This window comes from Aplysia californica, unplaced genomic scaffold (genome assembly GCF_000002075.1).
Source record: "Aplysia californica isolate F4 #8 unplaced genomic scaffold, AplCal3.0 scaffold00080, whole genome shotgun sequence".
Lineage (NCBI taxonomy): Eukaryota > Metazoa > Mollusca > Gastropoda > Aplysiida > Aplysiidae > Aplysia > Aplysia californica.
This window is the reverse complement of record NW_004797350.1, coordinates 1,514,687-1,531,003: the sequence shown is the minus strand read 5'-3', so window position 1 is coordinate 1,531,003 and position 16,317 is coordinate 1,514,687. Positions and strand designations below refer to the sequence as shown.

At 41.4% G+C, this 16,317-nt stretch overlaps 1 protein-coding gene across 8 annotated transcripts in view; it reads right to left on the bottom strand.

Moving 5' to 3' along the window:
* The window catches only part of LOC101851486 (host cell factor 1), a 38,060-nt gene that overhangs the window by 16,945 nt on the left and 4,798 nt on the right, over positions 1-16,317 (bottom strand). For 7 of the 8 annotated variants that reach the window (XM_013080300.2, XM_013080301.2, XM_035968758.1 and 4 more), the window contains exons 6-17: positions 15,027-15,172; positions 14,593-14,626; positions 13,787-14,095; positions 12,428-12,505; positions 8,940-9,067; positions 7,755-7,932; positions 4,990-5,183; positions 4,439-4,588; positions 3,953-4,097; positions 3,461-3,595; positions 3,096-3,185; positions 596-2,008 (exon numbers count right to left, since the gene is read on the bottom strand). In XM_013080300.2, the coding sequence (XP_012935754.1) occupies positions 596-2,008; positions 3,096-3,185; positions 3,461-3,595; positions 3,953-4,097; positions 4,439-4,588; positions 4,990-5,183; positions 7,755-7,932; positions 8,940-9,067; positions 12,428-12,505; positions 13,787-14,095; positions 14,593-14,626; positions 15,027-15,172 (3,000 nt within the window). The remainder of the gene's footprint in view (positions 1-595; positions 2,009-3,095; positions 3,186-3,460; positions 3,596-3,952; positions 4,098-4,438; positions 4,589-4,989; positions 5,184-7,754; positions 7,933-8,939; positions 9,068-12,427; positions 12,506-13,786; positions 14,096-14,592; positions 14,627-15,026; positions 15,173-16,317) is intronic. The other variant, XM_013080302.2, reaches the window with a different exon arrangement.

The window sequence follows — 16,317 nt, the reverse complement described above, 5'->3', positions numbered from 1 at the left end:
AAAATTAAAAACGTGCACAATGTAATTAAAAAACCATGTGGATATTTTAAATCTTTGGTATCCAAAAGCTTTTCAGACTTTTGAGGACTAAGGATTTCATGGACCAGCGATAATACAACACAATAGGGTAGACGGGCCTAGCCACGTCATTCAAAAAAAGGGTCCAGCAAAATGGTAATTAAAAACAAATTTTTGAACCCCCCCCCCCCAAAACATACATGTACTAGGAACATTATATTCACATTACAACAGCACTTGAAACAAAAACCAAACCACCTGACCACTAAGACATGACTGTAAAACATGCTCTCTGGGTCAGTAACAGATTTCACTTACCATTTACACTTTTTAAGGACCCCGAGCTAGTGTTGAGTTCCTGCGTGCTGTCGGCATCACTGACCGTTCATGAAGCAACAGCGCCAGAAGAAAGAGAGAGATAGAGAGAGATAGAGAGAGAGAGAGATCCTCCAGAGAGCACACAATTACTAGATCCTTCATGTTGAAACAACCAACATCAATTTAAAGAAACCACTGTAGCACAAGGCCAACTCTAAAGATAAAAAAAAACAAAGCAAAAACGGAACAGAAATCTCACCAGATCCGTCTGCACCACCATTGGCAGCGTTGGCGAGACTCTGAGCAAGGGATGCCAGAGCCTCGTCCGGAGGTTCTTCCTTAGGGACCAGGTCTGCTGCGTCAGTGTCCATGGGCGTATCTGTACCCGTCGAGTGGTCAGCTGTCGGTGCCGCCTCTTCATTTATTTCTGGCTTGACATCTCCCAACTCCTCGGGGGTTTCAGCAGCGTGTTGCGCCGCCAACTCACCCAGCGCCTGGGCTGTGGCCGCCTGATTGGCCGCATCCAGGGCCGCTTGTGCCTGCTGGGCCAGGACCCCCTCTAGGTTGTCCATGACGGCCTGGTCACCCAGCACACCGCCCGCCTCGGCCAACGCCTCTAGAGCACTCTCTGCCTGCTGCTGTAACTCCGCCTCGGTCAGCTGCTGACTCTCCGCGCCATTAGTGGAGTCGGCTGCGACTGCGGGGTTTACCAGACCATCGAGACCTCCCGCCACACCACCATCACCTTCCTCCATAGCATCCTCAGCCGGAGGCTGGACCTCCCCTGACGCAGCGCCCTCACCCTCCATGGCCTCTTCGCCTGCCTCACCAACCACGCCTTCCGCCTGTTCTTGCTCTGCTTCCTGCGGCTGGTCCGCGCCTCCTTCTTCTCCTTCCTGTTTCACACCCTCCTCTCCTTCCTTATCGTCCTCACCTCCTTCCTCGCCAGCACCGTCAAACTGAGGCATCTGAAAGTCTTCATCACTGTCGTACCTGTCCTCATGCGTATATGCATACCCATGATCCCCCGTGTCTGGGAACATGTATGTGTCCTCAACCCGGAACTCTGTGTCATCTTCTTCGACACAACCATCCAGACAAAAATCTGGCGATGTGATATACTGGCTCTCGTCTTCGGTAAACTCCTCGTCAACAATTACCGTCTCCAGACAATCGTCATCGGCGGCTCCATCAAACTGCTGCAGTACCTGCTGGCCGTCACCCTCTCCAGCCTCACCAACAGCCTCTGCCACCTGAGCCTGGTCTGCCATGGCAGCAGGGGCCGGGTTCACCGCCACAACTTGAGCCGTGCCCATTCCGCCGAGACTGACAACTTGAGTGCCGTTGGCCGATGGGTTCCCCACCACGACCGGTTTAGCTACTTGACGTATGCACGAGGGAAGTGTGACCGTGGAGATGTTGCCACGGTTGGCGGGAGTGATGGTGATCTGGACGGGACCCTTGGCACCCGTCAAACCGGCCTGGCCTGCAGGGACTGTCACTATCTGGCGGCCACCAATGGTGGCTGTGGCGGCCCCTGATCCGGCCTCACTGGTGGCCTGGGTAATGAGGGAGATGGTGGAAGCGTTGCTGTTGACCACACGCATGGCCGGGGAAGTGCCCAGGGTGTGACCAGTGGCTGGAGTCACTGAGGGCGTACCAGATGTGGAGCCTAGGGAGAGAAATCAAGGAGAAGATTTTAAACTGTGAGAGCTTATACAATTAATGTGCAAAGAGAAATTGGGGAGGGAGGGGCTAAAGAATCGATAACAAAACTTTAAGGGGGGGGGGGGGGCTACACCTGGAGGCCATCTCGCTTATTACTGGACCGAATTTTACCAAATTTCACACACATAACAAGCATAGTAAGGAGTCTTAAAATCCGCAATCAAATTTGAGAAAAAAGTTTCGTTTCCACTGATACGCCGCCATATTTGATTTTATTGACATGTCTTACGTAATGAATACCGCACTTATCGCTCATGGAAATTGATTGCTTTTTTGCATGCGTGTTCACAAACATTAGATCTAAAAATTTGTCTGTTGTTTTTTCCCTAATCGACTTAGAAGTAGCATTCAAGTTCGCGAAAAATCCGTGAAAATCCACACTCCAGACACCATAAACAAAAATCTATTCCATATATCAAAAATTCAACAGACAAATTTTTAGTATTACCTCTTCTCTTCATTCTGTGCAAAATGGTGGAGTTATTCAAAAAAGTATAGAGAAAAGTCGCATTTTGAGAAAACGGCCGATAAAGAAAAATAAAATACTGACTTTATGAGGAAATGGCGGTTACAAACAGGCCCAGTATGGGAAAAAATATGGTTTTTGGGGGTTCTTATGCCATGAAATAGTTGTAGGAGAAGCTGAGGAAGCTAAAAATGCCTACAACTCAAATTCCATGATTTTGAGCTGAGTTTTGATTTTGGGGGTGTAGCGCCCCCCCCCCCCCCTTAATAGAACCATGAATGTCTAAATTCTTTTGTTTTATCATTCTTAGTCTTCCCCTAATGTACACCTGGGACTGGGCACTAATACAATTCCAGAATATATCCAAACTATAGATATTTTAGGTAAAATGTCACCCTGAGATATATCAACAAAGCTTAATTGTCATTGTAGAGTTAAGAGAGTTCAGCCAGGCTTCACAATAAGGATCACACATCCATAAAAATGTACCACAACGAAAGAGGCAAGAACTCTTCAGAACACCTCCCAACTACCAAAACCTAGGAGTCAACACTCCCATCCTTACCTCCAGAAATGACTGTGATGACGGGTTTGCCAGCCTGAGAGATGATGTTCCCTCCGGATGAGATGGCCGACACCTGAGCTGGCTTGTTGCCTGTGAGGAGGACAACGAAGAAACGGGAGTTAGAGCCGGAAACAACACGCTTCAGACACGGCTATACAGTACAAGTTGTATTCTTCATCCAACACTTTCACACGTTAGTTGTTTGTTTAAAGAGAGGCACATCCACACAATAACAGTCATTTAAGGTATGAAAAAAGTAAGAAAAACAAAAACACCAGAGAGAAATATAGTTCACAAACAGTAAGAAAAGGCTGAGGTACAAAATAAAAAGAGCAAGACGAGGTTGTTAATTTCCTAGCACTGACCTGCTGCCACAGCTCCCGCCACACTCTGGGGGCTGACCACGATGAACTGTGTATTACCAGACTGGCCCGCCAGCTTGGGCACACTTGTGATGATCTTGGTGGGCTGATTCAGGCTGCCCGTGCTGCCCTTGGGGGCTGAAACAAAGAGATCAACAAACATTGTTGAGCTAAAAACAAAAGAGCGCCATTATCTTAAATGCTGAGTTTGAATGCCACTAACCTAAAGATGCAAAGATTTATCAGCTACAACCTAAACTAAAGAGAAGGGTCAACAAGCGCAGATGCTATAAATATTATAATAAGAGTTCCTTTGCGGTTTATAGTAGGCTGGCAAAACTTAACCATGTTTCACTGGAAAACAGACAAGGAAGACGGCAAAACAGACAGAACAAGATGTAAATAGAGTAGACTAAACAAGAAACTGGTCAAGAAGACCCGAATGTAAAGCTTATGTCCTTGATTTCTCTGTGACAACCAAGAAAAAACTCTCACCTGCGATAACAATAGTCTTGGTGCCGACTTGTGTGGTGGTCACTCCTGCGGCATTGATGGCCTGATTACCGCTCTTTGCCATGGACAGCATGGAGGTTGGGATAGTTCTGATCATGGTGGTCAGCGTCTTCTGTCCGGGACTCGACTGGAAGAAACAACAAACTATTAACAGCATGCTCAAACCTAAAGTTCAAAATGTTTATTTCTTTATATTCCTAGCACCAGTGGCACATGTAACAGTATACTTGTAATTTCTTGTCCAGCGTAAATCTCATAGACAAACAAACAGAAATAATGTTATCCCCGGCAAAAACCCACTTATCGCAAAGATGATAGCCATCTCTTTGTGTACATTTATTGTTTAAAAACAAAAAGACCCCCCCACCCCCAAGATCCTACAACGATGATACACACCAAACAAATAAATAAATACATAAATATCACTGCAACAATGTTTGCACAAGTCAAGAGACGACAAAGCCTTACATTTGGCTGGACACTGCTGATGCCCAGGATGGTGGGTGTCTGTCCCGAGCTGGACTGAGTGGACAGAACTGTGGCCGGCTTGCTGATCCCTCCCGCCTGTGTGGTGACCAGCTTGACGATGGTAGCCCCTTGTGGCAGGGGGTTCTTGGGCTGTTGGCACAACGGATAAAGCTAGAATATCTCTCTCTTTCTCAGTGAAACGCCTTTTATAATTTCAAGTTTTCTTTTCTTACAAAGGGAAAGACTGCATAAACATTTCCCATACATATTCTTGTCTTAACTTGAAAGACAGAATATATCACACATGATGAAAAAGATCAGAATAAAAAAACAAACAAACCAAAAAGCACCCCGAAAACTTTTGAATTTGAATAAAGCAAGACATGTCAAGTATAGAACAATTTTTCACATTTCACTCTATTCTAACCCCCCCCCCCCCCCCAACACACAACATCTGTTCTCGATGCCCCCCCCCCCCCCAATCAATAACAGAAACAAAAAATAAGAAAACCCCATAACACAGAAAGCAAAGACAAGAGCACAACACTCACACTGGCCATAGCCATGCCCTGTGTGGTCTTCACCAGCGTCACTATCTGCGACTGGCTGGAGCCGGTGTTTCCAGCTTTGTGGACGGTGATGATCTGCTTGCCAGCGATGTTTGTGGCCGAGCCAGGCGTCTTGAGGATGGTGGCGCCTGTTGGGGCCACTCTCACGGTCTGTGTGCCAGGGGCCAAGGTGCTACCTGGTGACAGAAGACAGCAAGGTCACTATATGCGGGTGGTTGGCGGGTGTTCTGGTGTGGTCTGCTTCTTTCCTATCAGACATCCATCGTCCTTATCTCTCCTCCTTTTTTGTGTTTGTTACGCTCTAGTAACACTTCTAATCTTTGGCACTTATATGACCTTATTGTGTTGTAAGTGCCGAAAAACTCTACTAAACTAAAGAAACTATATATATTGGTCTCCTTAACACTAAAATACAAAAAAATCCATAAACTTCCATGATACTGATCATTGTTCAGTGTTGGTGTTGTCACTGGTTTAGAAGCAGCTGAGCTTTTGCTCTTCACAAGGTTTAATTAGATAATACTAGCTTTACTCATCTTTCATTATTAGACCTGCATGTGAGCCTCAACCAGATTGTCTGAAAATTTTGCGCAACCCCCCCCCCCCCCATATTAACTTTAGAGCTTTTAAATTGTGGGTGTCATAAAAGGAAGGATTTCCGAGTAACGAGCAACCACCCGAACAAACACAATAAAGAAGAGACCTAACCCTAACCCAAACCCTATCTGCCTACTCCTAGGCCTAACCCAAAAAAGAACCTGCAACGGCCCTCATGTAAAAAGGCCAGCACAAGTCAACAACAAAAAAAGAAAGAAATAAGCACACTCCAAAACAAACAAGGAGCATTTATAATAATAAAAATAATATGGCCTACATTGCTAGAGTTTGATACAATTCAATAGAATTGGATAAAGATCTATGAATCCTCCATATAGATCTAGATCTAGTAGAACAAGTGAATAGGAATAGATCTAGAATCTAGACCTTGAACGAGAAATCCGCATCCGATTCCGAAGAGAGGGATTCAGTTGAGTCTAGGGGTCTAGATCTAGATTTAGTCTAGATCTAGATTTCTAGATCTCTAGATATCTTTGTTCTAATTCTAAGTAAATAATTCACGCACCTGATAAAATGCGTTTTACCAACATTAATATTACAGCACAACCTATAATATGGTTTGACACAATAGAATTGGAATATGAATCCTCCATTGAGATCCATAATGATCTATATAGATCTAAATCTCGATCTAGATCTAGAGTAGAACAAGTGAGTCGGACTTGAAAGAATCCACATGATCTGAACAATCAGTAAACAAACGAAATTCAAAATGGCCGCTCGAGCAAGAAACTGAAAGTAGATAATTTAAGTCGTCGTACTTTTTCGTATTCGTATTTCTACTCAGGTTCCGACAATTATGTCGGAAACGCCGACGTCGGCAGTCGGCGGTGCGCGCGTCGGCGGTCGACACGAAAACGAAAGTGCCGACAAAGCCGACGGGAGAAAAAGGGGTCGCTGGCACACGGCCAGGCCTCGTACTTCGAACATTGACTAACACAGGTGGGCCTAGCGATGGCATCGGCCGGTTCGCGGGTCGGGGTCGCGATTGTCGGATTTCAGACGATTGTCGGCAAACATGCAGGTCTACATTATGTAGCAATGACAATGAAAAATTAAATTTTCATCCAAAATGCTTAAAAATGGGCTTAAATGAAAATAGAGTAAATTCTAAGAACTATGGTTTTTAAATTTTAAAAATCCATTGATAAATAAAAAAGTTATTGGGATTTTTGTTTGCAAAATGTTGGAGGACCTTCATATAGGAAAAAATCGCCAAAATGTGGGACATGTTTTGATGTATTTTGAGGAAAAACTGTTCATAAGTCAGTAATGAATTGGAGCATATGAATGAAACTTGGCATCTCCATGTGATTTTTTAGTGCCGAATCTAGTTCTGCTATCACTTTTTCGATGTCTTCATTACTTTGGATCTTAAAGACTGATATTTGCGTAAAATTTGTTGAATTGCGTGACATCGTTTTTACCACGACGCGATCACCCCTTCTAAAACTCAGTAAAGCGCTATCGGGAAAACCCGCGATGTAGTCATCGGTGACCCATTTGGTTATAGGCAGCCAATCACATGCCGCCTAGCGATCACGCGCCTCTTGCATGCCGGCACCTCGCGTTTGGAAAGCGCGATCAAGTTTCTAGATCTAGTGTTTTATCAATGGATGGGTGGTAATTTTAAGTTGGTACGGAAAATCTACTAAACCCAGAGATCTGAAATTTTACAGCAATAAAGAAGACATGTGGGGCGCTTGTGTGGTCGGCGATCAACCCACAGCTCCGCTTAGTTTTCGAACCGCAGAGGAAATTCGCACAAACACGGCAATATCTCCGGTTCTAGTAATCGTTCGGGATTGTACGCTGGCATGTCGTTAGTTTAACCTTTCCTCTGGTTGGTTGCCGAGTTTCATTTATTTTCGTCCAGGAGTTTCCCCGTAACTATACTTAGAAGAGAGTCACTTCTGATTCCGAGGGGCCCAAAAAAATACCCCTCGCCCGGAGGCCGATTTCCGGCCCAAAGCGCAGCGGGCGATTGGCATTGCTACATTATGCGATATGGGACCTTTGCATCCACAATAAAATCACAAGGTCCACAAACCCTTGGTAGAATTACTTTTTAGCTCTCTCTTTGCTCAGACATACTACAAGAAGAAATGATCTATAATGAGAGGCCTTACCTGGCAGTTTCCCAGCAACAGGAGTCACCTTCATGCCACCTGGTGTAACAATTGTCGGTGTGACAACTTTGATGCCAGATGCTGGTGTTGTCGTGGCGCTGGCTGGAGTACCGGGGATCTTCTGAGTTGCAGCCGCTGCAGCAGCCAGGGCGGCTATGCCAGACATACTGCCAGAAGTCTGTGGAAAGTGATCTTTGTTAACGCTTTCAACACAGTTTTTTGGGGGTCTAGACATAATTAACCGATTGCTCGATTTGGCTATGCAGGTGGCGTACAAAATAACTTCATAGAAGCATAACCATAACCCAAATGTAACATATAACATATCAAATTAAAGGACATTGAATGAGGAATACATCCCACTATAAAGTAAGGATTAATTTTAAACATAAGTATGAATTAGAAGGGTTAGAAATGGCGATGGTGATGAGAAAAATAAAATTTGACACAAAAAATTACATTTACCAAACATGTGAAAGCAAATCAGCATAGCTATCTTTTCATATACAGGCCAAGAGCATAATCCATAAATTTCTGAATGCGCAGCCTTTTATTTGAAAGCAATATATTCTAATTTTTGTTTGATTTATGAAAGTTATACTGAGTCCGCTTACACCGTTTTGTTGATGCAAGACCGCAAGAACTAATCCATTCATTTTTCCCTAAACCCACGCTTTGGCAAAGTGAAACTAGATGTTTTTGTTTCCTAAATCTTTTCCGAGTTTTTAAATAGCAACAAAAAGTAATTATAAATGACGGACCTTGTTAAAACGAAACAATACTGAGGCACCCTATCACAGCCGATATATCAGCGATACGTCCGCAAGGGGTGTGGACTCACAGCACGTCCAGAAAGAGTTAAAGTCTTCGCTTGAAAACTGTATGAACCCACCCATCCCTTCAAAACTAAACCAACCTATACCCATGACAATACTTATAAAAACATAACTGAACAAACAAATTAACTATTCCTTCTCTTTTATCTTTAGAAACACATCTCAGAATCTGAAGCTGCTCCTATTATCCTATAAATGCCGCTTCCTCAGTATTTGAGAATAATTTCTGTGCCTCCACAGCGAACATGGCATAAGAACACTCCTCTGATCAACCAGAACCCTCCCCCCCCCCCCAAAGAATTCCCATCCAAGGGCACAACACAAGGACCACAAAACAAGGTGGACTCACTGTGGCAACAACTGCTCCAGCCCTCTGAACACCCTGGCTGATGGTGGGGAGCTGTGGGGTGGCAACGCGGATGGTGTTGGACACGGGAGTGATGGTCATCGGAGCGCGGATGCGAGGTGCTGTCGTCACTAAGAAACAAAACATCTCTTGGTTAGACAAACAACCAAGATAATTGAGGAAGGAGAACCGAGCTAGAGTGGAATGTCAGCGAATTAGCTCACTGCTGTAAGGAAATCAAAACATTCCAACAATATTAGAAAGAAAAAAAAGAAGAGACCCGACAATCAGGAAAATGTACTGGCACACATACACTCTGCGCACGTCAAAAAACTTTTTAACTTTCAAACAAATATAGTCCTTACAGGACACATAAGAAAAATTAACCTAGAGAGAAACAACTCGGACCTTTGATTTTTAGCACGTATAGCTAATTTATTTAAGACGCTAAATCCACAAAAAGTTTGTTTTAAGAGATAGATGAGAGAGGATGAAAAGGTAAAGGAAAAACCAACAATTTTATTGTGGATTCAATGTCTTTTAACTGAAGAAAAAAGGAAGAAAGAAAGAAAGAAAACGCAGACTGAATGAACATAGAATCAAAGTTTTGATTTGGAAATAAATCTTACACCTTGGTCGTTATCACACTGACCAGAGAGACCATTATGTATAACCATTACTTTGAAACAAGTAAAAAGAACTAGCTTCTAAGGTACAAAGCAAGATCTCTATCTAGCAGACAAGACACACACATTAATCATATCAGCTCATACAAGACAAATAGATGTAAAACAAAAACATTTAGACGGAAAACGTAAAAACAAATCAGCATTTCTCGCACATTTGATATTATCGCTCCAGACAAAGATTTTCAGAACCAACTCCCTCATGATTTGAATGAAGGCTACCATATATATATGATCAAGTGTACTAATGACCAAACCATCAACATGCCAAAATTGAAACTGTTAGTACAACAGGTAAGTTATTACAGTGGTTATACATTCAGCAGGGCTGCGGCTCAATGTCTTTTCAAGAAAAAATAACAACACCCCTTTTTTTGAGTACTCAATCTAAAAGCAAATAAAACAACAAAGTAAAAGAGGCATTGTGGAGCACACAGAGGGATACAAACATGTAGATGCCTTTGTCGATTGATCTCTGATATACATCCCTAAATAAACTTCAGGGCTTATGAGACTACCGCTATGAAAGCATTTCGTATGCACCAAAGTTGTGTGTCTCAGTTTTAAAATGAATCTTTGTCCTTTGTGCCAAACTACAAGAACCTCCTGGCACACACAAAAATCAAGACCCGAAATATTGCAAAAACAATTCTCCTCAGATATCACCAAAGACGGAATGACTATGATATATATACAGTGCTGCCTTCAGGTTTACTCCCAGTTGCTCCTTGAGGAGAGTTTATGTGGGTGGTTGGCGGGTGCTCTGGTGTGGTTTGCTCCTTCTTTCCTCTTAAACATCTATCCTCCTTATCTCTCCTCCTTCTTTTCTACGTTTGTTGTTACTCTCTTGTAACACCTCTAATCTTCAGCACTTATATGACCTTATTGCATTGCAAGTGCTGTAAAACTCTTTACTAAAACTAAAAAAACTAACTAGGAGAGTTTATGAGGCGAAACATTGAGCAGTGTTGACAGACAAAAAATAATTTTTTTTGAATTTTCTATTTATATTTACCGACAGAAGATTACTCAAGACTCTCCTTCCCTACTCTGCTTTTTCAACAAAGTCAGAATGATTAAGATGGCTTTGCTGAAATAACACATCTTTGAGAAAGAAATCAACCTTACACTCTTCGCAAACCCCAACCAAGCTTCATTTATCGAATAAAGACCTAAAATATACCAGCAGATGTATGGATACACCCACAACACTTATTCTGTTTGTGTTGGTCGTACTCTTCTTAAACCATGACACAAATAATGAGTCCAGGGGTCATTTTGAATCTGAAATATGGACCAACTCCACTGATTTTTAAACATGCATTATATAAGTCATTTTTAAAAACTGTCTCCATAATCTAGGTCTGCCACACGGCACAGCCACAGCTGTTATTAGTTTATCATATTCATGTTACACGAGTTAGAAGCACAAGTGTTGCTTTCTTTAGAAATGATTAAAAAGGAACTGCAGGAGAACAAACAATTTTGTTTGCTCCAAATAAAGAATAAATACATGATAGCTTTGGCTCTGTTCCATACACTCTATCAGTGTGTGATGACTACCAAAATACTGTAAAAGTAAATAGAATAGGACAAAACCAGACCAAAGAGGAAGGCAAACAATAACAGGGGTAAAAGTTAGCCACAAAAAATACAAACCCTGCTCAAAAAGAACCTCCAAATGTTGGGTTAGGATGATAAGATGACAATCTCAACCAACAAAAGTAAACAAAAATTAAATTAAAAAAAGGTTTACTGAGCTTTAAAAAAAAAAAGAAGCAGCCTTAACAGCAAAAGCCTGATAGATCATTGCATGACTGGGCATAATTAAAACAGGCACACATCTGCTAAGCAAGGGCTTAATTTTTTTTTTCTTGAATACGAAAATTATTATGCTTAATTTTTTTGCGGCCTCATCTCGCAGATTGGCGATATTTACCACCCAGTTTCTTTGGATTTTCCCCAAAATGTGACGGCAAAGTGTTAATCCTCCTTCATGACAAAGAGTAAATTCATAGTTCCTATCAAAACTCATCTTTGTGATATGGTTTTCTAATTCTGTGAGTGAATTTATTGTGTTGAAACATCTGCAAGACCATGACATACTAACTACTACATCATAGCCATACATTGAGATTCTCCTACATACTGTTGGAGCATTGGCTTTATGGTGATTTCATAGGCTCCTATTGAGGTATAACTTTGCCATGTTCCTCAGCTGTTTTAGACAGTAACAGAAATTAAGAGCCTGCTGCTTCTGTGGGTAAGAGGAAATGTTGCTTACTATTTATCAACATTTTATCGAAAGCCGGCCAATGTATCAGTATTCATGCTTCAATAAAAAAAGGGTGGGGCAGGAGGAAAGAAATAAGAGGAATTTTTAAAACGATGCTCCATGGAAACCTTTTAAAAATAAAGTCCATAATGCGAATTAAACCAGATACCTACATAATAAAAAAAATAATCAGGAAAATACATTAAGACCTTCGTGCAGTAAGTGAAGAACTGAATTCATCATCACTTACAAGTTATGAGCATCAATAGGGGTGGTGGGGGGAAGGATCAATATCACCACACACCATCCCAATAAATAGGTTTAAAATAAGCCAAACTTACAAGATATTTCAAGGGGGAGCCCAACCAAGAATAAAGCCAATAAAAATGGGAACACAAAAATAAGTTCCAACACAACATTAAAAAAAAAGACCTGTTGAGCTGCGAAAGCCATGCGAGAGTGAGTAACATTTCTAGTCGCAGGCGTGCACGCAGAATGCAAGAGCGACGTAGAAAGGCATATACTGCTACCTTTGATGGTCTGTGGAGACTGGCCGAGGGTCATGGGCAGGGGGGAGACCACAGTGGTCAGGGTGCGAATGGGCAGGCCTGGGCGGCGGGGAAATCGGACAGTGAATAGTGGGAGGGGGGTAGGGGAGAGCCACGAAGAAGTGTGAAGTTAATCCGTCTAATGTGTATCAAGGTGTGGTTTTGAAAGCGGCAAAAAGCGATTTAAGATGAACATTTAATTTCCTTTTCATTTGCTCCAGAGCGCTATCCCATTCCTCTTCTGCTACAAAACAGTAATTCTCATCCAATCACAGGCGCACACTTACTAAATGATCAAAATGGTGAATTATGTAAAGTCTGAATACTTAATTCTTGACGGCAAGCTTCCCTATAGCAGTTTTAACCTTTGAAGGACTCATTCCATAAACCAACAGCAGTAAATTATAAGAATTAGGGGATGTAATAAAAGTTTTAAAAAAGGGAAATTAAATATTCAGTGTCCACATGAGTGTACACAAAGTACTACTCCAGCGTCACACAAACAAATTACAAAACAGCTCCAACTACAGATCTGGAGTGCAGTCAATAAAAGAAAAGAAAAATCTACGTAAAAATATATATGCTAGTGGTAATGGGTGATCTAGACACAGCAAGTTCATTATGAGACAGCCAGATTCAAACAAAAAGGAGTAAGTTTACATGAAGTAAGTGCTATGTGAATAGAACATCACTCAGTAGTAAGTGTACATTTTTTTCAGAAAAACTTGCTGTGAGGTAATGGAAATAAATATTTCATTTTTAAAAAGAAAGAAAGAAAGACACAGCAAGTAACACAATATACACAATCACACATTTGAAGAACACAAGACCTCTACTGAGTTAAAATTCTTTAGTCACAACTTCATAGCTCCCAACTTTCTTAAACAATCCCCACACCCCACCTATATCACGAGTCAAGATGGTGGGCATTAGACAAGTAATCTCCCCCCCCCCCCGACTTTACACACACTTTTCTGCATTTAATAAATTAAAGCTATTCAAAATGCACCTGCAGCAACGGATCTCTCCAACCGACCGTGGGCATTCACAAATCCTGTTTTGAAAGCTATAATTTTTTGTCAGCATTGAAAAGTCAGTGAGGAGCAATACTGGAAACAAAATATGTAGTTTCCTCCACAAAAACGTACTTACACACTCAGACCCTCATAAATGTATTAATACATTTTTTACCCACTGGTTGGCAGCTATGCAACTTTTAGTGTAAGAACTTCATATCTTACAACTGTAGATGAAAATTGACATGAAGACGATGACAGGAAAAACCCCCCCATAAAACCACACACACACAAAATGAACGTTTAAAAAAATGACAGCACATACCGGCCGTGGGTGTGCGGACAATGCCAGGCTGTCCAGTCACTTGGAACTGGGGCCTGGTCTGTGTGACGGCTGCTGTAGGAGTGACGGGGGCGGGGGTGGGTGTGGTGGGGGTGGCCGGGGCAGCCGTGATGGCGGGGGTGGTGGCAGCAGCCGAGGTGGTGCTGGTGGCCGCTGAGGTGGACGGGGGCAGGTCGTACTTCTGCAGCTGGAGCAGGTAGGCGTCCGCAGTGGGCACCGAGCCCCATGACACCTCCAGTGTGTTTGTGCTGGCGCGCACCAGCTGGACCCTGGAAGGGGCTGGTGGCTTTTCTGTTGACAAGGTGAAGAAAGAGGAGGGGGAGGTCATGAGAGGAATCATTTGTGTGTGTACATACATGGGTGTTATTCTGCGAGAACTAAAAAGAAATCCAAAAGAATAAAAAACCCAGTAAACCTCAGCTTTAACTTAGCAACTGGCTCACTCAGTAAACAATTGCGGGCTTTCAATAAACAAAAGCCATAAGAAACAAGCCTATCTCTTTCTGGTCGGACCCTCATTTGACACTCTAAGTGATACAAATTTACAGAAGACTTTCATGAATATGTTTTGTTCTCTCTCATGCCACTGAAAAAAGAAACAATTATTTCTCCCAATCCTCTAATATAATACTAACTTCCATACAACTGTTTCAACCAAATACATACAGAACTAACAATAAAGTCATTCACATCAAATGACTAGACGAAATTATTTCCACTTATTACATTCAGAATCCTTTTTTAAACACAAATTTCAATCATATATTTACTTCCAATGAAAAACTCACCTGTCTCAAGGAACCAGAGATCCTTGAAGCAAACCTGTTTTGACAAAGATAAAATGAATTTGTATAAATAAAAAGCAGTGAAACAAGGTGTTAGGAATTACCACGAAAAACATTTTTCTTGTTTACACTTTCAGGCAATACCATAAATATAAAGCAATTGCATGCCCGATGACTTCAATCATAAGTCTATCAAAAAAGTATAGACATGTGCATAGACACACTGAAAGCAGAAAAAGGTGCTGGATCTATCATACTCTGCACACATCTCATTTCTGCAATAGTGAACATCATGGACAGATGGGGCTGGCACAGGACAAGGAACTTACAGATTTAAGTGAACAACCTATGTTTTTAATCAATCATTGTTTGAAACAAAACTAAAACCGGTGTCCTCATATGAAACTTAGGTAGACCATAAAGACAAAAAGTCAAACCTGGTTATTCCAAGCTTTCCTGTAGCCATCTCGACCACTCCAAATGTAGAGACGGGTGTTGATAGCCACAGCACAGTGGCCTGCTCTAGCTCTGGGCAAAGCATCCTCAAAAACTTCCATGGCCAAAGGTTCCCATGTCATTGTTTCTGTAATAAAAAACAAACGGAAGATGAACAATTTTTCCATAATTTACGTTAAACATGTGAAAATTCAATTAAAGTATAGGATGGCTATTTAATATTTACAAACAACCCATTACCAACAATTGGATACTAATCTGAAACTTTGAAAATGTGACAAAACAGGTAACATGACTTCAGGCATAAATTCTCAAGATAAACAGCAAAGTAGAGACTTCTAAAACCTGGAAAAATGGTAAAGGTACCAATTCCAAGGGGAAATTTTGGAAGCACTAAAGAAGAAAGTACCAAGAGTTGAGTAAATGAGAGGTTCCCATGTCATTGTTTCTGTAATAACAAACAAACGGAAGATGAACAATTTTTCCATAATTTACATTAAACATGTGAAAATTCAATTAAAGTATAGGATGGCTATTTAATATTTACAAACAACCCATTACCAACATTTCAAAGGTGAAACTAAGACAAAACTTAACAATTGGATACTAATCTGAAACTTTGAAAATGTGGCAAAACAGGTAACATGACTTCAGGCATAAATTCTCAAGATAAACAGCAAAGTAGAGACTTCTAAAACCTGGAAAAATGGTAAAGGTACCAATTCCAAGGGGAAATTTTGGAAGCACTAAAGAAGAAAGTACCAAGAGTTGAGTAAATGAGAGGTTCCCATGTCATTGTTTCTGTAATAACAAACAAACGGAAGATGAACAATTTTTCCATAATTTACATTAAACATGTGAAAATTCAATTAAAGTATAGGATGGCTATTTAATATTTACAAACAACCCATTACCAACATTTCAAAGGTGAAACTAAGACAAAACTTAACAATTGGATACTAATCTGAAACTTTGAAAATGTGGCAAAACAGGTAACATGACTTCAGGCATAAATTCTCAAGATAAACAGCAAAGTAGAGACTTCTAAAACCTGGAAAAATGGTAAAGGTACCAATTCCAAGGGGAAATTTTGGAAGCACTAAAGAAGAAAGTACCAAGAGTTGAGTAAATGAGAGGTTCCCATGTCATTGTTTCTGTAATAACAAACAAACGGAAGATGAACAATTTTTCCATAATTTACATTAAACATGTGAAAATTCAATTAAAGTATAGGATGGCTATTTAATATTTACAAACAACCCATTACCAACA